Below are 24,795 nucleotides of genomic sequence, written 5' to 3'. Positions count from 1 at the left end.
TATTGTACTTGAAAAATAATTTGTTTTATATGTTGTTTTATGTTTTATACTTGCTTTTATACTTATTTGTGCAAATATATTTTATTGAATGGAATTGTACAACATGAAACAGAGAAACAATGAACTTCTTTTTTTCAATAAGAAAAGAAAAATACAACAAAAACGTAAATGAATACAGTAAACTGACATTAAAATGGATATAGAGTCTGAATAGTTGAATAGTATCGAAAAATGGTCAGGTTCCAGCTGAATGTTAAGAACCTCGGAAAAGGTCTGGAAGATGCGCCTCCAGAATGACTTGGGAGTGGGACAGAGGGCAAAGCTATGGAGAAGAGTTGCCTCTGCCTGGTTGCACTTATCACATTGTTCTGATATATCTGGAAATATCTTATGGAGTTTCGATTTTGAATAATGGAGCCTGTGAACAACACGAAATTGAATGAGGCAATGCCTTGAATTAATAGAAAAGGCGTTAATTTCCTTAAGGCTCTTGTCCCAAATCATATCAGAAATTTGCATACCCATTTCAGATTTCCATGCAGATTTAATGACCGTCATTGAAGGAGAATTAATAGACAGCAGGAAGTCAAAACGTGACAGCTTCCTATCAGAATCCATATGTTGCGAAAGGCATTGATCTAAAATAGTTGAGGAATCTCCTTCTATAGAGGCCAGGTAGGTACGAAGGTAGTTTCTAATTTGTAGGAGCATGAAGAAATTATTCTTGGGGAGATTATATGTTTCCTGCAATTGAGTGAAAGAAATGGGCACTACAAGACCGGATTTACGTCGCACGTTTTCACCGATACTACGTCACACGCACATTTGTAGTCACAATAAATGGCGGATGATAAAGTAAAATATGTTTGGGGAGACGAAGAAACACGATTCTTTTTATAATTAGTTAAAGAAAAAAAACATTAATGCAATTTTAGATGGCTTTATTAACATCAGCTCTTAATGTAACGACACTTCAATTACATGCAGGAGGGAAGCCAACAAGACAAACTACTTCCGTTGAGTCCATCAAAACCAGCATTCCCACCTCGAACTCCGCATTGTCCCAAAGTTCTGTCACTACAACGTCATCTCGCTGCGCATATTCGCAAAAGAAGAGCGGATGGAAACGGGCATAAGTCGCATGTCCGTTTTGCGCATTTTCACAAAATTTGCATACAAATTTTGAAACATTTGGATGGAAACCTGACTAATCTAAAGTGAGAAGACAACATTCCATTAGTCAGTATTCTTGTACAGTAATCTAACCCAAGCAGTGAATGTATCTCCCAAATTGAATTTAGCCAACACCTTAAATAGATATGACCATTCAACTTTGTCAAATCCCTTTTCCGCATCAAGAGAAATAACTACAAAATCATCCAGGCCAGAATGAGTGTGGTACATTATGTTAAAAAGGCGTCTTAAATTGGAGGAAGAGTTTCTACCAGGAATAAATCCAGATTGGTCCGAATGTACCAGTGTGGCAATATATTTATTAAGCCTGTAAGCAAGTATTTTCGCCAATATTTTCTGATCCACATTAAGGAGGGAAATAAGTCTATATCTTCCCACGTCTTCCAGATCCTTGTCTTTCTTGTATTATATAATATAATAATTGTTATGACAGCCTCGTTAAGAGTTGGTGGTAGGGAGCCATTTTCAAGAGCCCACAAGTACATTGTAAGCATATGTGGTGCTAAGGTGTCAGAATTTTTTTATATAGTTCGGAGGGAATTCCATCAGGGCCAGGAGTTTTAGCACTTTTTAACGTTTTTATTACAGCTTCTAGTTCCGGAAGTGTGATATCTTTGTTTAAGAGGGTGCGATCGTCTTGTGAAAGGGCACGAAGGTCAAAAATCTGTGTAAAAAATCTTCCAGAATATGAGGTTCAACATTTGATTTAGAATAATAAAGAGCTTCAGAGCTTTAAAGTGATCATTGATATCTTTCACCAGTGTGAGAGAAATTCCCTGTTTGGACTTGACTTTATTGATTGTGCGGTCACCTTCTAGTTTATGCAATTGTCAAGCCAGTCATTTTTCAGGCTTGTCGCCAAATACAAAATGCTTCTGTTTCAAATAGAGAAATTATTTAGAAATCATTGTAGAAACAATTTGGTTGTACTGAAGCCTTAACTCTAAAATGTATCTATATTTATCCAGAGAGGGACGCCTTGCATTCTCTTTACCAAGACGATGGATTTGCTCCTCTAGCTCCTGGATCTTAGCAGTATTCTTTCTATTTCTGCGGCCCATATAGGAAATAATAACCTCTCAAATAGGCCTTTAAGGTCTCCCAGAGTAAGCCTGGAGAAATGTCTGGAGTATTATTGATTTCGAGGAATATTTCCATTTGTTCCTGCAGAATTGTGGGTTGTTAAAAAGTTGAGGATCCATCTTCCACAACTGTCGAGAGAAGTGTAAACCGTCAAACTTAAGCAAAAATGTAAGGGGGCCATGGTCAGAAATTAGTATATCGTATATCTACAATCATAAATTTGCGGAAGTAATTTAGAATCTAACAGAAAGTAGTCAATACGGGTGTATACACTATGAAAATGTGAGTGAATAGAGTAATCACGTTCTGTTGGGTGGAAAAATCTCCACACATGAGATAGATCAGAGTTATTAATATATGCTTTTAAGAAATCCCTCATATTGGAACATGAGGAGCTATCCAAATAAGGATCCAGAGTGCAGTTTAGATCCCCACCAATAATTAGTCTGTGAGAACACTGTCCTAAAGAAGGCAGGATGATCAAAATTAGGACCGGAAAGATTAACCAAAATGACGGGAACTGAATAGATTTCCCTTGTAACAATAAGGTACTTCAAATGGGCTAGTACTTTACCCCTCTTAACTGGATGGTTTAACCCCTTCACATTCCAAGAGGTGAAGGTAAGGCCTCGTCATCCGCCACCTACACCATTATCCGACATCAAAAAAAGAAACCTGGCAGAATCTTAGAATTCCCATGGCAGCAAATATAACAACATTCACCATTGGGCAGAGTTCCTCCCCCACTCTTAACTCAAACAGAAACCCCCCAGAACTCTCACGAAATCTAAAACCCACTGCACAATGCGACTCCATGAAAAACAAAATAACAAAACATATCTAAACAATATTTTCTTAAAAAAATAGAAAAATGCAAGTACTAAGCAACTCCTGGTAACCAAAAGATTAACCAATAACAACAATCCAGAAAATATGTGGTAAAAGTAACTCCGGAGTCATTTCAAGTATTTAGAAACAAGACAGGTGAGCCCAATCCAATATAAAGATGGCACAATCAGCATACCTAGTCAATTGCACTTGCAAAAACAGCTGGAAGACTAGTTCCCACTAATGAAGTCCATTGGCAACTTGATTGGAGTATAAAAAAGCTTCTCCGAGTGGCAGTGTCTTTCAGAAGCAAAGATGGATAGAGAATCACCAATTCCTCCAATGTTGCGCAGAAAGATAGTGAAATATCAGAAAGGTGTTTACCAGTGAAAAAATTATAAAAAGATTGAAGTAATCATCATCTACAGTGCATAACATAATCTAAAGATTCAGAGAATCTGGAACAATCTCTGTGTGTAAATCAAGGTCAAAAAATTATACTGGATGCCCATGATCTTTGGGCCCTTTAACGGCACTGCACGACAAACAGGAATGCTTACTGTAAGGGAAATCACAGAAAGGGCTCAAGCAATACTTCCAGAAAACATTGTCGGTGAACACAATTCACCGTGCCAGCCGACGTTGCCAGATGAAACTCTACAGTACAAAGAGGAACCCATTTCTAAAGCAGACCAAGAAGCGCAGGCGTTTCTCTGGGCCAGGATATATATTTTTTTTTAATGGAGTGTGGCAAAGTGGAAACCTGTTTTGTGGTCAGACGAATTACGATTCAAAGTTCTTTGTGGAAGACTGAGGCGCTATATCATTCTGACTAAAGAGGACAAGGACAACCCAAGTTGTTATTAGCACTCAGTTTATAAGCCTGCATCTGTGATGGTATAGGGTTGCATGAGTGCGTGTGGCATGGGCAGCTTCCACATCTGGAAAGGCATCGTCAATGCAGAAAGGTATATTCAGATTCAAGAACAACATATAATCCCATCCAGGCATCATCAGTTTCACAGAAGAGCTTGCATTTCTCAACACTATAATGCCAGACCACATGCAGCAACATCATGGCTGCATAGGAATAGGATCTGTGTATTAAAATGGCCAGCCTGCAGTCCACATAATTACATTCAGTTTTTATTCACAATTTGTATTGTGTAACGAATATTGCCCGTCACCCTCAATTTTTCCATTTTATGTGCCTTTTTAAACATTTCCCCCTGGGGAATGTGTGTGCGTGTCTTAACTCTGTGTTTTCAGTTCAAAAGGACTCTCTGAGTTTCCCTCCAGCAGGCACTGGACTTCGTTTTATAATCCCCAGGAAACGCATATCACAGCTCCGACAGACCTGAAATCCTGTCTGATAAGCAGTCCCCAGACCATCTTTTATGGTCTGGCCTATCCACAGAATTAGCCATGTGTTTTTTTTTGGAAACAATGCCCCTTTGGAAGGTATATGGTACAACAGTGCCGTCCAACGGTCACTATCGGTTATCCCCAAGAATCCTGCTGCTCCCAATTAATCTGTAGTTTATCTTTGTACACAACCTGTATGTCTATCTCAAACGAATTATGTGTGTAATTTCTGTAGCCACCTAAGTTTAGTTAATTAGTAAACTTAGCGGATTCAATAACTTTATGATCGTGGTAATGATTGAAATGTGTTCAGAATGATAAATGAAGCATCTGGCTTGTCAATTCTGATCCCAAAATATTATCCCAAAAGCTTGGTCTCGGTCGTCCAAGTCTGCTTCATGCGCACGGAAGGGGCGTGACTCTCTCATTTGTGTTTACTGAGTGGATTAGTAATTCTCTTATGAAAGCAAAGAACTCCATGATTAACTAAAGTAGCAACTTCAGATTATGAATACTTGATAATAGGATTTTTATCGTTTAGTTTGCTCCTACAAACAAGCAAAGTCAACGTGGTGCCCCAGAGGTTGTTGAGGAAATTACAACTCCCCTCAGTACCGTCTAAATTTCTCATCAAGCCATTACGGCAACCCAAATAATCGCTATATATTGGTGCTGCCCGTGTGAGGCTTTTATTAAGAAGAGTGTCCACTAAGAGAAACGCTTTGATTCAGGTTGAACGACTTCACGCAGCGTGTCACTTGCATAGTACTGCCGCTGAGAAGCGCGTGTAGACACCATTTTTGAATTAGTAGATTCACGCCTCTTTAATGTTCCCAAGCGTCGGCCGAGCCGCCATCTTGTATGTGTAGTGGGGGCAAGGCTGAGCTGCCATCTTGGGCAAGGGTGGGCCGCCATCTTGGGCGGGTCAAGAACAGAGTGAATTACTATTGTGAATGAGAAGTGGGAATTGAGTAAGAGCCGGTTACTGTTTGTGAGAATCGTGGCTTGTATTTTGAAGACGTACGTAATAGAACTCGAGTTTGTTGTAACTTCAAATTTCAGCTGGCTGAATTTGAAGTTGTGTTTTTGTTTCCTGGGAATTTAATTCGCTGTGCACCGCGATGTGACGACGCTCTGTCTTATGTACCACGGAGTAGCTACCCGAGGCTAACATAAAGGCTTTAGAGTATTGTCCCCGTTTTTCCTTCCGATCGTGGGAGACGTATTGGGTGTGATTGTTTTATCGCGAGCCCAATAACAGCTTGGCCTCCGCCGTACCCCTGTGCTGGGACGGCAGACGTGTACCGTGCCCGCCCTCTCACAAGGTGGCGCCTTTGTCCTTTGAATTTGAGCTATCTGTGGTTCAGAAGAGGGCTAGCCGACAGGCTACAAAGCCTGTCCGCCAGTCGCCCAGTTATTGAACCTGCCTCGAGGCTGACCGCCTCTTGTAGGCCCAAAGGCTATTAGACGAGTGTATCGTGGCCCACCGGCCGCAACAGAGTTGTTCTCCGTTCGCTTGCCGAAGAGCTAACCGGCCGGCACTGCTAGCTGCCGAAGCTAGTCGCCGTAGCCGCCATTGGTTTGCTAAGCTGACCGCTGTTGCAAGCGTCAGTTTGCTCTGCTGGTAAGTATTAAAGACGGTTGCTAGCTACATGTGCTAACTCACTAACTCTATTGAATTTCGTGACGGACCATATGCTAAGCATACGCTGACTTTTATTTAAATCCCGTGTCGAGCCTCCCTCTCCCCCGAGTGGCTTTAGCTACCGTTTGTTTATTTTGTCTGGCTCTCCGCCATTCTATTGTTTTCATTATTTTAATTTTCCCCCGATTTGTTTACTTTTGTTTTATAGTTAATTAAGAAGGTTGTGAGTTCCAAGTGATATAGGGAAGCCCCCCCCCCCCTTTTACTACGGCCCGACCCCCTTTGACTACGGCCCGACCCCCCTGGTGACAGTTTTAAAAACTATTTTTAAAACAGACTTCACACATACACTTTAAAAAAAATAATAAGTAGGCTACAATGCAAACTAAACACCTAAGGCACTCATGTCCCTTTCGTCTGCTCCCCCACTCCGCTGCGGTCATGCGAGCACGACCCCCCCCCCCCTTCCCCACCGCGCCTGCTGCTAGTGTATGAGCGAAACTTCAGAGACTGCTGTTCCTGCGCAAGCAACCTTGCTTTAACTGCCTATTTAAAGTTAACGAGCAATATCGATTCTGACGCCTGCGTATCAATATGTGTATTGTAATGTATTGCCGTATCGATTTTTTAAGAACACCCCTACTGTATGTAGTGTTACCATTCGATTTATATTCAATACACACTTAATTGAAATGAAAACAATCATAAAACAGCCTGAAGTATGGAACAAAGCAAATATTAAGGCAAAATGTATGCACACAGTTGAATAAGTATAAGGTTCTCATTGTAACTGTTTCTTTGGACTGTTCACTCTAGCCGGGTTTGTATTAAAGCCTTTTATTCCCAATAGAATGAAACCCAATGTTCAAAATGAATGAAAATACTCCATTTAAGCACCTCAATCAGATTAAACAGGCCAAACCTTAATGGAATTGTATTCTAATTTACAAGAATGGTACATTTCATTTGCCAATCCAATCAGACATCATGTATACACGTCAGTCAAATATGTGACTGTGCATGCTGTCTTGACATAAATGCGCAGTGACGTAATTTTATGCAATTTTATATAATGTATTTTGTTGCGGCACCTCTGCTGTTGTGACAAAACATCTAATATTTTTGACTTGCAGTGCTCACACAATGCCAAAGGGATGATGCATTGTGGGGGCACTGACCTACTTGTATGACAGAAATGAGATTTTGACACATAGGTGAGCTGTTTTGGGAGATATATGAGGTTTTGCAGATGATCCATGGTGTTGTGCACAATCATCCAAGTTTTTTTTGGCAGAAATACTAAGTGAATGCAGATGAACATTTGAGAAGGATCTTTCCAGTTGTGACAGTACCGACTCTTTGTTTGGGAAAATAACTTGGAGTGAAGCATGTATGACCAGTTTTGGGATACAGATGTGGTTTTGCTAATGAAACTGATAGGTTGTGCACAAATGTAAGTCTGTTTGGCCAAATGAGATTGCAGTTTTGAAAATGTAATTTCAGTTTCAATAAATGTGCCAAACCTATAGAGTAAAACTGTAATACAAGTGTAAAAACAGTCACAACTACATCTTGACAAATCATGTGATGTTTACATTGCTCTACGCGTGACACGGTGCTCCAAAACGGCTCTTCTCATTAAATTTAGTGGCATGTGCTTTAAACACCAGATTGGAATAGATCACATTGAAGAGATGGACAGGGTTTGTCCATGTCATATCTTCTTTATTCTCCACATTACATGTAAACAGTTGACCAGAGTTCCATTAAAATAAACCTGTCTTTGGATATAGAACAAAGGAGTTTGATTTAGGTGATTAAACCTTTATCAGATTTTTTCCCATCTGAACCTCTGCATATCACCATATGCCTCTACGCTGTAGTTAGCTGGACATTAGAATTTAAGGAATGGTGAGGTCAGGAAATGAAATAGGAGACAAAAAGAAATGTGGGCAAATTTGAGATTGTGTGCACACAAAAAAAATATTCCAGTCCACTGGAGTTCTTATAGTGAGCTTTGTCAAATACAGTAGTAAATTTATGGTTGTATGTTACTTTGGGGTTGCCTCAAAATACTCCACCTAGGACTCTGTCATCTTCCTGACTAAAAACACAACTGCTCTTCCAGACTCCAGGTGCAAGGAGAGGATGTTTCTACCGCAGAGATCCAGCTCTCTCGTGGCTCTCTCCAGTTTTCCCGGTGCTGGAAACACTTGGGTCAGACACCTGATCGAGCTCATGACTGGCTACTACACTGGCAGCTTCTATTTTGATGGCACCTTGTACAGCAAAGGTGGGAATGGCAACATTTTCAGTGTGTTTTGACAACTTTTGAAAGACACATTGCCTTGCCGATGATCATTTTGTTTTTACTTCCGCCAGGTTTCAAAGGGGAGAAGGACTTCTGGAGGAGAGGTCGCAGCATTTGTGTCAAGACTCATGAGAGTGGAAAGAAAGAGATTGAGATGTTCGACTCTGCTATCCTTCTAATTCGGAATCCTTATCGCTCCCTAATGGCTGAATTCAACCGCAAGTGTGCTGGACATTTAGGGCATGCAACAGATGCGCAATGGAAAAGCAAAGGTAGCACTCTATTCTTCAGACCTATTATCTAGTGGTTCTGGAGATTTTACAGATTTACTGAACTGTGGAGACGCTCCCACAAGGCTTCACTTGGCTGGATTCACGTGTATTGACGTGGTGCAAAGTGTTTATGTATGGAAGAGGATTAGTCAGAATTCTGAGAATAAAGTCAGCATTCTCACTTTAAAGTCAGAATTCTGTGAATCAAGTGAGAGAATCTTGCCAACCCTTTTTTTGTTCTTCACTTGCCCTAATCCTCTACCGTATTTATGTCACTTACACATAGGAAGAAGAAAGCAGAAGAAAATGGTCAGTACGGCGTTGTGCCATTAAGACGTTACAGATGCTAGCCTAACTGGGACAGTACTTATTTCATTAATAAATACTGTAAATAGTAATAATGATATTAACACAATCATGTTAAAAAAAACAGCAACAACAACAACAGTGCATCCATGATGAACAGTCAGCCATCCTTGCTGCTTTTTGCTGTAGCCAGTTTGCTAGCAACGAGCTTGGGCTGACTAATGAGTGTCATTAAACACGTTACAGAGATGCTTCAATCTAAGTCAGTAAACACCCTTCCGTCATCATCAATCGGTCAATATTTCAAGCCGAACTGCATTTTAATCATCAATCCTCAGCGAAATGGCCGCTCGTCAATGTTTCCCGTCATTTGAAGTGGACATCCGTCATTGATGGACTGACGGACCTTCCCACAATATTCACAGAATGCCCACCTTTTTTTCAAACCTAATCTTAACGTTATGCCGCATGGAACTCCATGCCATAGACCAGGGATCACCAAATGGTGGACCGTAGTCCAGATCCGGACCCCGAGACCCTTTCATCCGGACCTCTAAGAATATGTAGTGGGGGGGAAATATATTCAGTTTTACCGATAGACGATTTTTGAATAGGCACGCACGAGGGCAGCTATGCCTGAGCCAGGGTCCTTTGACAGAGCCGGGGTCCGGTAAATTCGCAAACTTTTGTTTGTTTTTTGGGGTATACGCATTCTCACGACAAACGTAATGAAGTATGGCGTTGTCAAAAGTCAGAAAAGAACACACTGAAAAGTGAATGGACTGAAGTGTATGCTTTTATTTTACCGCATCGAGCGCTACGAGCCCAGTGTATCTGCCTACGAGTGCTCACTACGCGTGCAGTGGATTTTGAGCGCAACACAAACCTTTTTTTTTTACTTACTCCAGAATGGTCGAGGAATGTTTGAAAGCAATGGCAGACACGCTATTTGAAGAGAAAGGAGGAGAGTAACTTAAAGTCCGTGCACTCGGAGGATGTGCACTCCCAGATGGACAGCACCATCCAATTATTATATTATTATTATATATGATAGTTTTTTTACTAGCTACGGATGAATCAATCAACTGATGTAAGTGACAATCCTCAGCTTTTGGTGTATGTCAGATTCTATCACGAGGAGACTAAAACATTTATAGAGGACATTTTGGGTAACACAGCTTTGAGAACACATATGAGAGGAGAGGACATATATTTGGCCATAAAGGAAATGCTGAAAGAGAAAGGAAATAATGTGAAAATTGTTGTATTCATAACTAATGATGGGGACCCTTCCTAGAAAGATTTAATAATTGAATATTTGAACAAAAATTTTTTATGAAAGAAATATTTGAACAATCGACTAAAAATAAGTTGAATTATTTAAGAAATATAAGTTTTTGTCAATTATTTGACATGTTTACAATTTAATAAAAAAGCAGAACATTTAATTATTGGAGTTGGGTGTTTTTCATGTCCGGACACCGGTCAATTGGATATGTTTGTTGAGGCTATACAGAGCATTGGTAGTATATTATAGTTATTTAAATGTTGGTTTATTCCTCTTAGGTGGGATCTTTGATAAGCCCATAATGGGCTCACCTTTACATATTTCTTTAAATTTTTTGCTGCAATATTTGTATTTTTTGTAAGATTGTGTAAACAAACTAACAAACAGAATAAATTACTTAACTGCAGCTACCTGTTTTTAAGTCTAAGGTTTGATATAAAACATCAACATTTTCTTCATGCAGTTAAATGTATTTGAGAAAACAGCCTACTACAAACCTTAGAAATTGATAGGTTTCGACCCCTAGATGTCACTAATGCCAATAGCATGAGTTCAATAGGGCATGACAAAGTTAGGCTGTGTCGAAATTTCTTAGTTTTTTCAATAAAACAATCAACAGGAAGCTTTGCTGCGATTGGCTGAAGCCTTGTAGAAAACTTTAGATGGAGGAACTTTTTACGCACATACTGTTCATTTTGCTTTTGTGGGCCTGTGACTGGGAAAAACTTTGTGTATTGGACCAAATGAGGTGTCAAATCAACACCCCAAGGGCCTACGTTGTTTTGCTACTTTGGAGTGGCTAATTTGTGCATGCTACGATCAAAAAATGGTTGACTATTCTGCATATCCAATGGAAATTTGTAAAAGTTTGCGGCAGCAAATAACGTGGCTTCATGGATGTAACGCTTGGTGTGGACTAACAATTTTACTGGACCCCTGTGGATGTGATAGGACCATTTTTGATGGAGTTTGACATCTTGTAAAAATTTATAAGGCTGAAACGGTGAGTTACATCTTTATTGTGTGTTTGCGGCTGTCTGACTTAAGTGATCACTGAGCCTGCAGATATGATTGTATCTTAAAATGTTGGGCATTATTAAAAACTCCAGGAATTTAATTTTCTAACGGTGTATTGTATATACATTAAGTCCGGGCAAGTAGCCAGGGTGGTGACGTAAATCCCCCGGTTTTTTCTGAACAAAGCAACTGTACCACATACGGTATGCTGCAACGGTAGTGTAATAAGCCATGCAAATTAAATGTATGTGATTCAAATTCAGTTTTTCATGAAATTATTCAAGTTAAGCAATTCAAATTCAAATCTAAATAATTTCGATTCAGTTTCTGGTGGCATATATATTTCAGCCCATAGTTCTGTTTGTGTATTTGTGAATGCATCCCGTGACTCACGGGAAGGGAGGGGGTAGCGCAAGCAGAGTACCTGTAGTCGAGGCAAACGTTGGAGGTTGTTGTTCGTGTTGGCACTTTCGTCTGATGGCATTGTTCTTTTTTTTGGCATCAACTACGGGCAACACAAGCTGTTTGTGTGCTTAAATAAAGCAAGATAAGCAACCAGCATCTGCAGTCAACTTACTTGACAGATATTACAGAAGTGGGCATCCGTCAATGTTTTCTTTTCGTCATACGTCAGTCCGTGATCCGGTTATTAATGATTCCATTGACAAACAAAAACTCACGTCCATTAAGTTTCTCATCAATCATCAACAAAATGGGCGTCCGTCATTGACAGATTGACGGAATGCCCACCTCTGCTCAAAGGGTCTCAAAGGGTGAGTCTGGGAGCTCTGTTTGAATCAGGTTGAACTTGTAATGATTGTAATCATTGACAACAGTACTTAAACACAGACAACAGGAGATCAAAACATCTGAACAAGCCGTCGAGCAAGCAAATCATATCAGTTTTGCTCTGTGGGATGACGTACGTCGGCAGCTCTGTGCATCAGCCTTGCGCAAAAATTAGTTGTAGGTTTACAGGGGCATTGTTGCACAGTTGCGGCCTGGGATGCATGCCCAGCTATTCTCACGAAGCTCCCCAACTTCTGTGCTTGTCTGGTTCAGTTGCTACTTGCTAGGCTGGAAACATCTGTGATTTACAATGAAGATGCTGGCCAAGTTGAAATGGTCTGGGTGCTTTATTCTTTAAAAAAGAAAAGAAAAAAAAGCTATCCCTATCGAACACTTACACACAATATAGAGAGCTAGGTAAAGCACTCCTAACTTCTCCACTATATGCCCAAAACACTATCATTAAGTTTCAAGTAAACTGCTAACTTTTCAAGTAAACTGCTGTGCAGATCGATCCAACTATCGATAGAATCAATACTAAAGTGAGTTTTGATATCGTACTGACATCGTATTGCTATCGTATTGCTATCGTATTGATATCGTATCGATATCGTATCGATACCAAATGCTACTATCGATCCTTTACATTTCTTTTTGTTTTGTTTCTCATGGGTCCCTTGCGCAATCCCTTTGTAGTGCATACATATGCACTGGCCAATTACAGCGGTAGGCGGAACTGGCGGAAACAATTAATTTTTTTCAGTGAATGACATTTTACGCTTTGTTTGAGCATTCCAACTACTATTTGAGCTAGGTATTAGTGTAGCACAACATGTAAGTATCGTAATATTATAATGTGTCTAGACTAGAAGAACTTCGGTGGCTGACATTTCTTTTAGTGCAGAAGAGCGACAGTAGGAGGAGTATTACTGAATTGCAATTTTAAACAACAGTCCAGGCATGTTTCTATGAAGGATATTATTAATATCCTTGACGATACCATGTATCGTATCGAGCCGATACCAGGCCACATTTCATGGTATCGGTTCTCGCGACTGATATTTATATTGGTATCGGCCACCGCTCGAGTGGCCATTTTCCGGTCAGAAACTGTCAGAAAGACTGGGGGGAAGGAAAGTTTTGTTTGTTTCCTGTGTGTCTCCTTATGAGGTAACACTTGTTCATTTCATTACTTCCGGCAGCGCCATTTTGGTGTGCGTTACTGAGAATAAGTACTCTTGTTGTGAGTAATATCACCTATATCTGTGGTTCATATATGTTTGTAGCTCATGTAACTTCGCCGTGTTTAATTGCCTTGTTTACGTTTTGCCATGCAACGTGCGGTGCTAAAAATAGAACGGTGCCGTTTACAGCCCTCACAGACGCTAATTATAGCTCTTATACATACTACATTATATTTGTAATGAACGGAAAACGTGAAACAGGAAACAGAAATACAGAGGAGCCTTCCAAATTAAAAGCATGGATTTCAAAACAAGATATAAATAAACATTACACACTAAACAGCTTGAGGAATTCTTAACATGGTAGATATGACTAAATTACTTGAAACCATATTGCATTGAATTGAATTCTGCACTTCACTGTATTCCTTAAAAATAAGTTGTACAACCACATATTTTGATTGGGACTTTTTTTTCTGGCCACTGGATTATTTGCTTCATCTTATTTAGCGATTTTTAATAGGACAAATGATTTAAAATACCATAATATTTTATGAACCTAAAAATACTTGCTATCGGTATTGCTGATTCTGGTGCCAATATTTACTTGGTATCAACCGATACCAAAATCTCAAGTATTGCACAGCTCTAGTTTTAAGGCAAATTTAGAATTTTGACTATGAAAACCAGTAAAGTGGACCTGATAAACAAGAAGACTGAAATAATTATCCAAACATCAACTTACATTCTCATATTTTTCAACAACTTTACTTTTAGCCCTGTTACTAAAGATCTCCTGCATGGACTCAATCTCGAATCAGTTTCTGCTTCCACCATGTCAAAGACTGCTCTCTCACACACCAAATTTATAGGGAATGAGAGGAGCCACTTCGATTAGCTGCAGAGCAAATCGGCTGTGTTCATACCCACAACAGCGCAAACTAAACTAAACGTCTATGCAAACATTTACACACCAACGTGCACCAGACTTGCACTGATAATCTTTGGACAGAATAATGAATATAAATAAAATAACACATATCACATCATGTGTCCAACATGTTGGAAGATGTGTTATGACATAGCGGTATCTAGCTAATTGTCTCATTTAGTGCTCACTGGTGATTATTGAAGACATGACTGCTGATGTTACAGATAGGATGAATTGAGGGTAAAATAATTAGAATTAGAAAAACTTGGAATTCTGACTCTTAGGATGTACACTATGCAGGAAACACGTTTTGTGTACAAATACACCATTGAACTATTTGTCTTTGAAGCATTTAATCCACTTAGGTCCTAAGCAATTAGGAGCACATTTAGTCATTTGCTCTGCACATTATGCAATTTTAACAGTTGTTCCCAAATAATCATAATTACTTGAGCACTTACTAACATACATTATATATTAGCATAACACAAACATACATATACACTGCAGTTAGATCACTTCACTGTATTCAATAGAGATGAATAAATTTAACATCATAGCTGTAATACCTCGATTGCAACTTTGGCGCGGCATTGTTTCAACCCTTGTACCAAGTTGATACTTAGAACATGATCAACAAAGTAAAGAATAAACAAATTAATCGTGTGCTAATGCAATACTGCTACTACTATACTACTATTAACACTGCAACTCAATGCAATAACATACCATACACAGAGCAACCAATTTATAACAACACAGAAACTTAAAATACCATTATGCCAAAATTAAAACAAGCGATGCAACATGAAAGACAAAAACAAAAACGAACAAAAAAACAGGCCTTTATTTCTGTAACTTGGTCCGAATACGGACTTGGGCCTTTCTGTGTGCATGCAGTTTTTTCCTCCAGGTACTCTGGCTTCTTCCCACATTGCAACAAAAAAATAAGCATGTAGATTGATAGAAGGATGGATTGATGATTATCTGTATCCATCTAGCCATTAGTTTTCTATAGTGTTTAGGGGACCAAAACATGTCTTCTTTTGCTCAGACATGTCCACGTTTAAAAAAAAAAATCCTTTCCAGGCATATGTTTGTTTTGTTTTTTGTTTTTTTATCAAATAAATGTATTAGTAATGACCGGTTGTCATTGTTTTTCACTGGACCAATAACGTGTTGAACTTGGCTGACGCTTTGCGCAACAATTGGGAGGCGGAGTGCACCTTGTTGTTACTAGGGGTGGGAATTTCTGGCATGAGGCTGATTCAAAAGGTATCTCGATACACAGGTTGGGATTGAAAATTGATATATTTTAGAACAGAACTGTTTGATACGATTTGATTAAGTTTGGGAGTGATACAATTCTCAATTTGATACAATTCATTTTGATATTCAAAACAATGTTATAGTTGACATTTGTTGCTGTGTAGACATTATTCATAAAACACAACAGATTCTTACAGTATTTTTAAACATGTTAGAAAAAACCAAGACAACAACAAAAGGTCTTCTATATTTTCATACATTGAATTAGGAAAAGAAAAGGCTGAATTGAATCTAGATATAGTGGAACCTCGGAGTTTGAACGTCTCGGAACTCGTACAAATCGGACTTAAACCAAAAAATCTGAGTAAAAAATGCCTCGCATTTTCGATGCTCGAACACCCAAGCAAAGCAAGCTAAGCCGAACGTACCGCCGAGTGAAGCAGAGCGAAGCCGAGTATTGCCGAATACTCCCGTTGCGGTACTAGAGACGATGAACTGCTCATTTCCTGTCAGATCGTGAATACTCCCGGAGGTGCTCCATACTCGAGAGTGCATTTTGATTTTTCCACGACCATTTTTCTTTGCCATGGGCCCAAAGAAAGACAACAGTGCCAGTGGCAGCAAAGAAAATCATACAGTGCCACGAACCACAGTGGAATTAGGAAGGAGATTATCGCACCGTTGTAACTACCGTGACTACTTCTGTAAGTACTGGCACGAGGATCCCCCTTAGCTGTTCAATAACGTGCCTGACGTTAAACAACGCACTCCAGGACCGCTTAGTAGTCTAACAATATGCCTAATGTAAAATACACAAACTCAGCACTGAACTAAAGCAAGCATTAACATAGCATTTATCATCCACTGATGCCATCACGCCACAACAAAAAAGTTAAGGTATTTTTTTATTGTTTAAATACTGTACAGTGTGTAAATGTAGAAATTAAAATAGGAATTTTCTGTTTTTGGAGCTTGGGAACGGATTCATTGCATTTACATTATTTCCTATGGGAAAAAATGTTTCGAAGGTTGAACAATTCGGACTTTGAACACTTCGCAGGAACAAATTATATTCAAACTCCGAGGTACCACTAATTTAATTTGAAAATATATTTAACTTTTAAAAAGACATCAGCACAACTAAACAAAATATGCACACAGCGCAAAGTATTTTGGAAACATAAACTTGAGACATGAATTGACAATGATTGTCCACCATGTACAGAAATATCAAACCACTTAATGGAAAAATAAATCTATCAAACACATTTTAACCACTTAATATATCATAAAATATTGCCAAACTAGTAACGTGACCTTCCGTTTTTTATCAACAATTTCTTCTTTCCCGTCACATAAATTTTTGTTTTTAGTTAATGCACGACGTTCTATTTTTTATTTTTATTTTTCTAAGTTCTGAGACACGATGGCTAACAAAATCGCTCCTGTTCATGTTCAGCTTTGAGTGAGTTTGATGATGAAATTGCAGGTAGGTCTCAATTATCTTACCTTCTTCTCGTCCTATTATGTGTACATCGACAGTCAGCAACAAGCAAATAAATTAGATGCTTGCGGTATGCTTTTAGCTTTGCTTGTGCTAGTGTGTTAGCTGTGGGACATACCTGTGTGAAGTTTGAATCCATACATTGGATAGTTATGGGAGTTATTCTTTGGGGTCGCGCGCAGTACCAACAACGGAAAGTACAAGTGGACTAAGGCTGCATTGGAGGAAAGTGGGAAGTCAGACTTTTCCAACTTCATACTAGGAAGTGTGTACGGGAAAGCACCCTTGAACTCGGAAATCCTACTTGCGAACCCCGACTTCTCCGACCGAATGTGACGTCACTCTACAATTAACCTTGCCAGCAAGCTGAATTCTCGTGGTATTTGTTCACAAATACTACGAGAGAAATGCATCTTGTACCGCTCCCGCTGATACGTTTGCAACCGACCTTTTTTAGGTCGGACCAATCAGGTTTAGGGCGTTGTTTAGGGCGAGACGAAACCAAGAAGCGCCAATGGCGGGAGGGAAATAAACAAACCTAACAGATGAATGGACGCTGCAATTAATTCTGTTCTAGAATAATTACTCACCATTTCCTTATTAAATGTTGAACAGCGAGAGTTGCTTCGTGCATTTTTATCTGGTAAAGATTTTGGTGCTTTTTTTTTCTTCACAAAGACGAGACCGAAGAAGACGTTTTCATCCGTTGCTGTGATTGGTCAAAACAAGATGCCGCATCGTCCAATCACCTTGAAGTATTGTACAGAATGTCTCTCCTTTCCCGAAAGGATCTGCCGAGTGAAGTTCCACATTGAAAATGTGAATCACAATGATCAATATGGCTTGTGAGGTTACTCTACAATGGCGAGGCGACCCCTACGGAAACAGACAATGAATGTTAAAACAATTTACTCAAGTGTAAAACGAGATAGCTTTCTTCATTCATAAATATTCAACATAACTTCCTCTAACACAATGTATGTGACAGTATGCCGCTATCTCCCTGCATGAAATTATACGGTGAACAACTGAACTGTATGGAATTCTTATGAAATAAGATAAATGAATACAAATTTATCTCATTCGTCATTGTTCCTGTTCTATTTTATTTATTGCGAGAAGGCAAGTTTGCTAGAGGTCAAAATGTGTTTTGAGGACCCAAACAAAAATAGAAATGTATCACTATCCACCATTTTGGTTGTTTACTTTCGCCTCATACGCATTCAGGTCGGAACAGGGAAAATCCAACTGGGATAATTTCGATTTCGAATGCAGCATAAAAGTACTCAATAGCCATGGGAAATGCTGAGAAGTACGGACTTCTGGCATTGTCATTTGCTGTGACGCGTGAACAGTGTGTGCCATGTGTGAGTCACAGCGGTGACGGTGGGCCAAGAAAAAAAGGTATGTAATTTGTCGTTGCATTAAAATGTTTACAACGTCCAGGGAATGAAGTGTCTATGAGCGTTACTTTGCTATCGCTCTGTAAACACGGAAGTAGCTTGAATAGTGACGCTACTGAAATGTAAATTAAACTAGTAGAGCACGACGCAGAGCTCTTGCTCTTGTTATAAAAGATGAAAACTATAAAGCCTCACGCAACCGATTCATAGCCTCGCGATAGCCGGTCCACATCTTTACAATCCATGTATTTAAGGATTCCTGGCGGATTTTGTATCGATTGAGGAGTCTGCTACCGATTTTAGTTCTCCTTGAATGATAGCCGGTCGAATCTGCGTTTTTTCCCACCCCTAGTTGCTTGGTAGACCACGGCCTGTCCCAAGTCGATCGCAAGGGGTGCAGGGGGGGAAAAAAGTGGTGTTTGTGTTTTTATATATTGAAAAAAAAAAATTGAAACAAAAAAGTAGGTCAGTAAAACCTCACTTTAACACGTTGAAATAAGCTGCTGAGCTGTGTTGGCGGCCCAGAATTTTAGTTCACTTGTAGCGCTTTGCGCTCCCAAACCAGAGATGTGGGCGAAGTGCGGATTTGATTCCCTTAATGTGGTGGACGCCGCCGGGAATAGTGGATGTATGCACATCCACAATCCCCCCCACCCCCACCTCTCCATAAAAAAGAAATAAATAAATGGGTCAATCGCTGGAGGCTGACTGCTTGAGAGCTTGAGTAAATCATGGGGCAAAAAAGGTTGGCCTAAGAACATTATGTCAATATTTATTCATTTGTCAAGTAAGACTTCAAAAGAGAGCTATGTTTTTTGTTTTATTTTCTACCCATATAGCTACTTTAACGTAGCAGGCCTACGTTAAAATAGCTCTAATGTTTGGCATCTTTGAGTATCATTTAAGGACCTTGAGGCCGGGCCTAGTGTCCTCTATTTTGGAAATAAAAATATGGTCACCCAAATAGTATTTGTCCTCATTGGGGTTATGGGTGAGCTGGAGTCCAGGTGACTTTTGGCCAAGAGGTGGGATACACCCTGGACCAGTCACCAGTTAATCACAGGACATACATGTCATGTTTTGGGTTCTGTTTTCCTTGTGTGTCTCCCTTGGTCTTGTTTAAGTGTGAACCTGCCCTTCCTCGTGTGATCCAATCAGTGCCCTCAGCCACTTTCTGTCATGTTTTGGGTTCTGTTTTCCTTGTGTGTCTCCCTTGGTCTTGTTTAAGTGTGATCCTGCCCTTCCTCGTGTGATCCAATCAGTGCCCTCAGCCACTTGTGTCTTGCCCCAGGTGTGTATTGTTGTGTCGTTAGTGTCTGTGTATTTAGTGTGCTGTCTCCCCTCTGTCTGTGTCGGTTCATTGTTTTTCCCCATGTCATGCTGCCCGTTTTTGCCTTGTCTTTTCCCCATGTCATGCTGCTCGTTTTTGCATTGTTGTTCCCCCATGTTTTGGTTCATGTTTTGGTGCTAGTTTTGGTTTATCTTGCAATTTGGAAGATCACCTTTTGTTTGTAGTAATTAAAATCCCTTTTTTTTTATTGAACCTCTGCCTCCTCGCCCTGTCTTCCAGCATTTGGGTCCTCAAGCTCCCCATTCCTGACAATACATAGTCATTCTTGTAGAATTTTAAGCAGTTAGGGGAGATGAATGAAACAGTCTGGGGGGAAAAAATGTCTTTTGGGTTTCTATCAGTGGTGAGCGGTGACCATGCTGTAGAAACACATATATTAAATATTATTTAATTATTATTTCATACCACTCTGTAGGTATAAAATTTAAGCGGAAATATTCAGGACTGACACAGGTTGATGCACACACACTTTTATGTAAACAGCTCCGTGGTGAGTAAAGTTTTTTTAATTTACTTATTATACAGCACAGTATATATATTTTTTTCGTTTGTTCTAAATGTTTTTTCGTTCATACTATATGTTGTGAGAACACTTCAGCACACACTTTATACATGCACTTTTCTTGATAGGCGTTAACATTTTCTCACATACTGTAACTCTTATATAAATACAGTAGGCCTATACACTCTGTGTTCAAACCTTTGTAGATTTTAAAATAATAATAACAATAAAAAAAAGAATACAACTAATATCCAAAACATTTATTTGAGAAACAAAAATATAACGGCGATCGATCCATTTGTTTGTTTTCCTAAAAAATAAAAATAGGAATAAAAAAAACACACACACAACAACAACAAAATAGGTGTTAGAAATGACACTCTTAATTTTAATGATGATGATACGAGGCTGAGGAATCCATTTTGACCGGGAGGCTCAGGAGCGCATTGCTGCCTGGTGGCCGGCGCCGGCCCGCGTGGGTCTATTTGTCCGGCGGTCTCGACACGACAAGCTGGTCGGCACTCGATCCGCAGCACATACGCAGCTGGTGTAATATGAACAAGCTGGAAATGGAAACAAAGCGGCGGAGCGGATCCACAATGCACACGCATGCGGTGTAATCTAGGGGTGAGCCATGGACTCACGTTGGAGCATTTCTGGGCATGAAATTGGGGAAACTGTCGGGCCTCTATATCCAAGTCGCAAATGCGACGGGCCATACACCGTTGGAAAGGTCTCGTCGAGACGAATCTGCGGATGGGGCTGGGGAGATACGGCCGGCCAAAAACCTCAATGACACTGAAGATTTTCAAAAAGTTAGCCCACCGGCGATGGTTCCCATCCCGGGTAAAAATTGGGCGTTTGTCGGTCCTTTATCTCTGGGCCTCCCAAAGACCTCCAGGACACCGAGTATTTTCAAACCGCCACGACTGGTTCGGGACAGACAATCTTAGTTTTAATAATGAAGCAGGACACGTAAACCCATTTTGACTGCGGGACCGCATCGCCGCAGTGCCCCGAAACTCCACTTGAGTGCTTTAGCTGGCGGGCCCGCGTGAACCGTGGGGCGGGTGGTGGACGCATGACGCGCTGAGCCGTTAACAGGCACGACTGCATGGTTCGGGGCGGACAATCTTAATTTTAATAATGAAGCAGAACACGTAAACCCATTTTGACCGCGGGACCACATCGCCGCAGTGCCCCGAAACTCCACTTGAGTGCTGTAGCTGGCGCGGGCCTGCGTGAACCGTGGGGCGGGTGGCAGGTGGTGCGCTGAGCCGTCTGATGGCGGCAATGGACGGCGCGTGCATACACTATAAAAATAAATAAATAAATAAAATAAAAACAAGCACGCTGTAACAAAAAAGAAAGAAGCATGCTGTACAAAATCCGCATAACAGCGAGGCTGCGAAAGATGAACCCGCGAGAAACGAGGGAACACTGTATTCGGATCTGGCTCATGCCCATAAAGTCGGCTCAGCCCGGGAGAGGAAAAAATGGAGCCTCCTTTGGCATGAAATCTGGCATTTGCCGGCCCTCTATCTCTGGGACGCAAGGCCGCGGAGCGACGGGCCATACACCGTTGGAAAGGTCTTGTCAAGACAAATCCGGTGGTGAACGGTAGGATGTAGGGTTTGTGAGGTACGGCCACCCAAAGACCTTCAGGACACCAAGGATTTTCAAAAATTTACCGCGTCTGCAATGGTTCCCATCCCGGGTAAATTTCCGGCGTTTGCAGGCCCTCTTCTCAACCATTGACTGTTTACTGGAGAACAAGCCAAGTAAGCCAATTATGCGCATGCGCGTTGTCAATGCTGCTTTACTGCCAGTTGTTTTGCCATTCAAAAGGCACCCGTACAGAAACAACCTCTCGGAACCAACACAACTTGATTTGACAAGCTGTCGGCTTTCCTCGGCTTTTCCGAGGAAAACAGGACAAATTACACAGGAATGTAAGACCAAAGCAGTAGAAATAAGGTGTTATAATAGAGCACCCTGACAGATAAATATTTTCAATGATTTTATTGAGGGGCTTGGTTATGCACCGCATTAATAGCTTATTTTGACCGCTCACCACTGGTTTCTATATATTTGATGCTTCAAGTATACACAAGTCTAATAGAGCAGTCTACAAGATAGTGGTCTGTGAGAGAGTGCGCAGTAAGAATCACGGGAAGATTATTTATGCTGCCTAGTTAGGAATTTGTAAGGATAAGGGTGGGTCAGTTAGACAGGAAAGCAAGCAGTCTATTCCCAGCAGGCTGATCAGTCAAGGTCACTTTGGTATTGCTTTATGTACAAGAAATGAAAAGCCCATTGTTCAAGAAAATACAGGTGTCCACAATACATTAGGCTATAAACGTATGTTAATATGTGCTGAATAATTATTTACACCTATGGACAATTTAGAGCTTGCCCTAAACTTCACACAGGAGGGTCTGAGCCAAGACTCGAACCCTAAATCTCAGAACTTTGAAACAGATGTGTTCAGCGAATAAAGAATACAGCAAAAATTAATACAGTAGAATTTTGTTTTTTTGTGATTATTCTGTTGTTTTTTTAAATCCCCTGCTATGCTGTTTTACTGCAGAATGGCCCGAATTTGTCTCCAGCTACGCCCCCTGGTGGGCATCGCATGCACTGAGTTGGCTGAAGTTCGGACGTCACCTTCAGGTGCTGCATTATGAAGATCTCCAGAGGGCTCTCCTCCCTCAGCTCCAGCTTATCACAGACTTCCTGAATGTCACCGCGACTGAGGAGCGGCTGATCTGTGCACAAAGCAACCAAAATGGCTACTTTAAACGGCCAGGGGCCCAACAGCCATCCTTTGACCCATTTACACCTCACATGACGCAAATGATTGACACCTTCATTCATAGTGTTGACGCGGCACTACAGAGCAGGAACTTTAGTGGACTTCCAAGAGAATACCTCCCCAGATGATGGCATGGAAAATTCATCCAACTCGTCATTGAGAGCAAAACACACACCCGGCCAATGTAAGTGGATCAACTGCTTCTTTGTCAGGCTAGATGTCCTATGAGTAGAACCACACGGGAGATTAGCGGGGAAAACAAATCATTCTGCCACTGTGCTGTGAACACAGAAGCCTGTGATAAAAGCCTCCAGTCTGGACCTACTTCTCTGTGAACAACAATTATAATAAATGCTAAGAGAGGATTTTACAAGATGTGTGTGGCACCAGAAGTAGATTATCGCGCAAAGTGTCTGACTGTACAAAAGAATGACTGTACAGATTGAAGACAAAAATAGTTCTCTCAGCTTCTCTGTAATATTTTAAGTTTACACCCACGTTAACGCAAATGATCGCAACAAAGCTGCTGCTGCCTCAAATTTACAACATGCTGTGGACTCTTAATACAATGACTGTACTGAACTCTTGTTGTAAACGGTATCTTTTCATTAAATACATTTACATTGCATTGTAAGAGATGTTGAAATTGAATGAATGAATAGCAGATGTGACGCCACACTCTTTCAGTGATGTGTGGTCAAGGCCCTGCTGGACTAAATACTATCAAAAGCACAGACCTCCATTTACAATTTACATGTAATTGTATCCATTTATTTTCAACAGTCTATTTTATTCATTTCCTAGCGTGTCTTGGCTGCCCAGTTTACAGTTAGTATTACAGTAGATGACATTCTTTTTGTGTGTGTTAAGTATTCAGAATAAAGAGGGTACTTTCTTAGGTATTAAAATACTTGAGTTTTAAGAAAGCTTGTTCATCATTTAATGAAAAGAACAATTATCTGTGATTTTGAATTAGCTTTTTTAGCTTGTGAATAGATGTTTAGCAAAGACATTGAAGAATTGCTTGAATATCTTATGATTAACATTTTATCAGGAGGTTCTAACCTTGCTGTAAATGAAATCCCTTTGTCTTGATACGAATGCAGCATTACACAGGTTGACTGTGTATGGTAAATTGGGTCAATTAATTATTAAATTAAATAATTGATTGATTCATTAATTGGATGAGACTCAAATTTAATATTTAAATTAATCTTTGAGTTTGCCTCTTGGCCTCTTCCCGCATTGGTTTTTAGATTTTTTTTATCAGGATGACAGATGATAACCTTGGTAAATCAGACATTAAAATGCGACACTTTAATAGTTTGTGAGTTATTGTTCCATCTTAGAGGTTAACATACATTGTTTAAAACACACACACACACATACACATACACACCCCCACGCACACACACACACACAGTGCGTGTGTCAGGTTTTGATTATATGCACATTTATTTTATAATCTACTTGGGAATTTAAGAAGGCAAAACACTAACTACCGTGATAGGAAATAGGGACACGTAAAAACGAAAAAGGTTAAAATAAACAAAGATAAGGGTTAAAAATCAGCTTAAGGAGGAACGGTCTTAAACAAGGTGATGGGATTTCTCTAATCAGGCAAACGTGGGACCAAAAGTTCACCTAACCACTTTACACAATGAGAAGCACCAATTTGTACAATCTGGATAATGGTTGCAAAGTTGCACTTGGCAGCTTGTCTGGTCTTTGTTCCGAG

The 24,795-nt window shown here is 40.2% G+C and overlaps 1 protein-coding gene across 6 annotated transcripts in view; it reads left to right on the top strand.

Annotated features, from left to right (window-relative positions):
• wscd1b (WSC domain sialate O sulfotransferase 1b) overlaps positions 1 to 23,691 on the top strand; it is a 67,685-nt gene extending 43,994 nt beyond the window's left edge. For all 6 annotated transcript variants that reach the window (XM_086098183.1, XM_086098184.1, XM_086098187.1 and 3 more), the window contains 3 exons: positions 8,244 to 8,408; positions 8,498 to 8,698; positions 22,833 to 23,691. In XM_086098183.1, coding sequence (XP_085954309.1) covers positions 8,244 to 8,408; positions 8,498 to 8,698; positions 22,833 to 23,185 — 719 coding nt within the window. In that variant the 3' untranslated portion in view covers positions 23,186 to 23,691. The remainder of the gene's footprint in view (positions 1 to 8,243; positions 8,409 to 8,497; positions 8,699 to 22,832) is intronic.
• The last annotated feature ends 1,104 nt before the right edge of the window (positions 23,692 to 24,795 follow it).

The sequence above is a fragment of the Leptonotus elevatus genome, chromosome 16 (genome assembly GCF_054856555.1).
Source record: "Leptonotus elevatus isolate MCC_2025b chromosome 16, RoL_Lele_1.0, whole genome shotgun sequence".
In the NCBI taxonomy this organism is placed as follows: Eukaryota; Metazoa; Chordata; class Actinopteri; order Syngnathiformes; family Syngnathidae; genus Leptonotus; species Leptonotus elevatus.
This window is presented reverse-complemented; position numbering and strand designations above follow the sequence as displayed.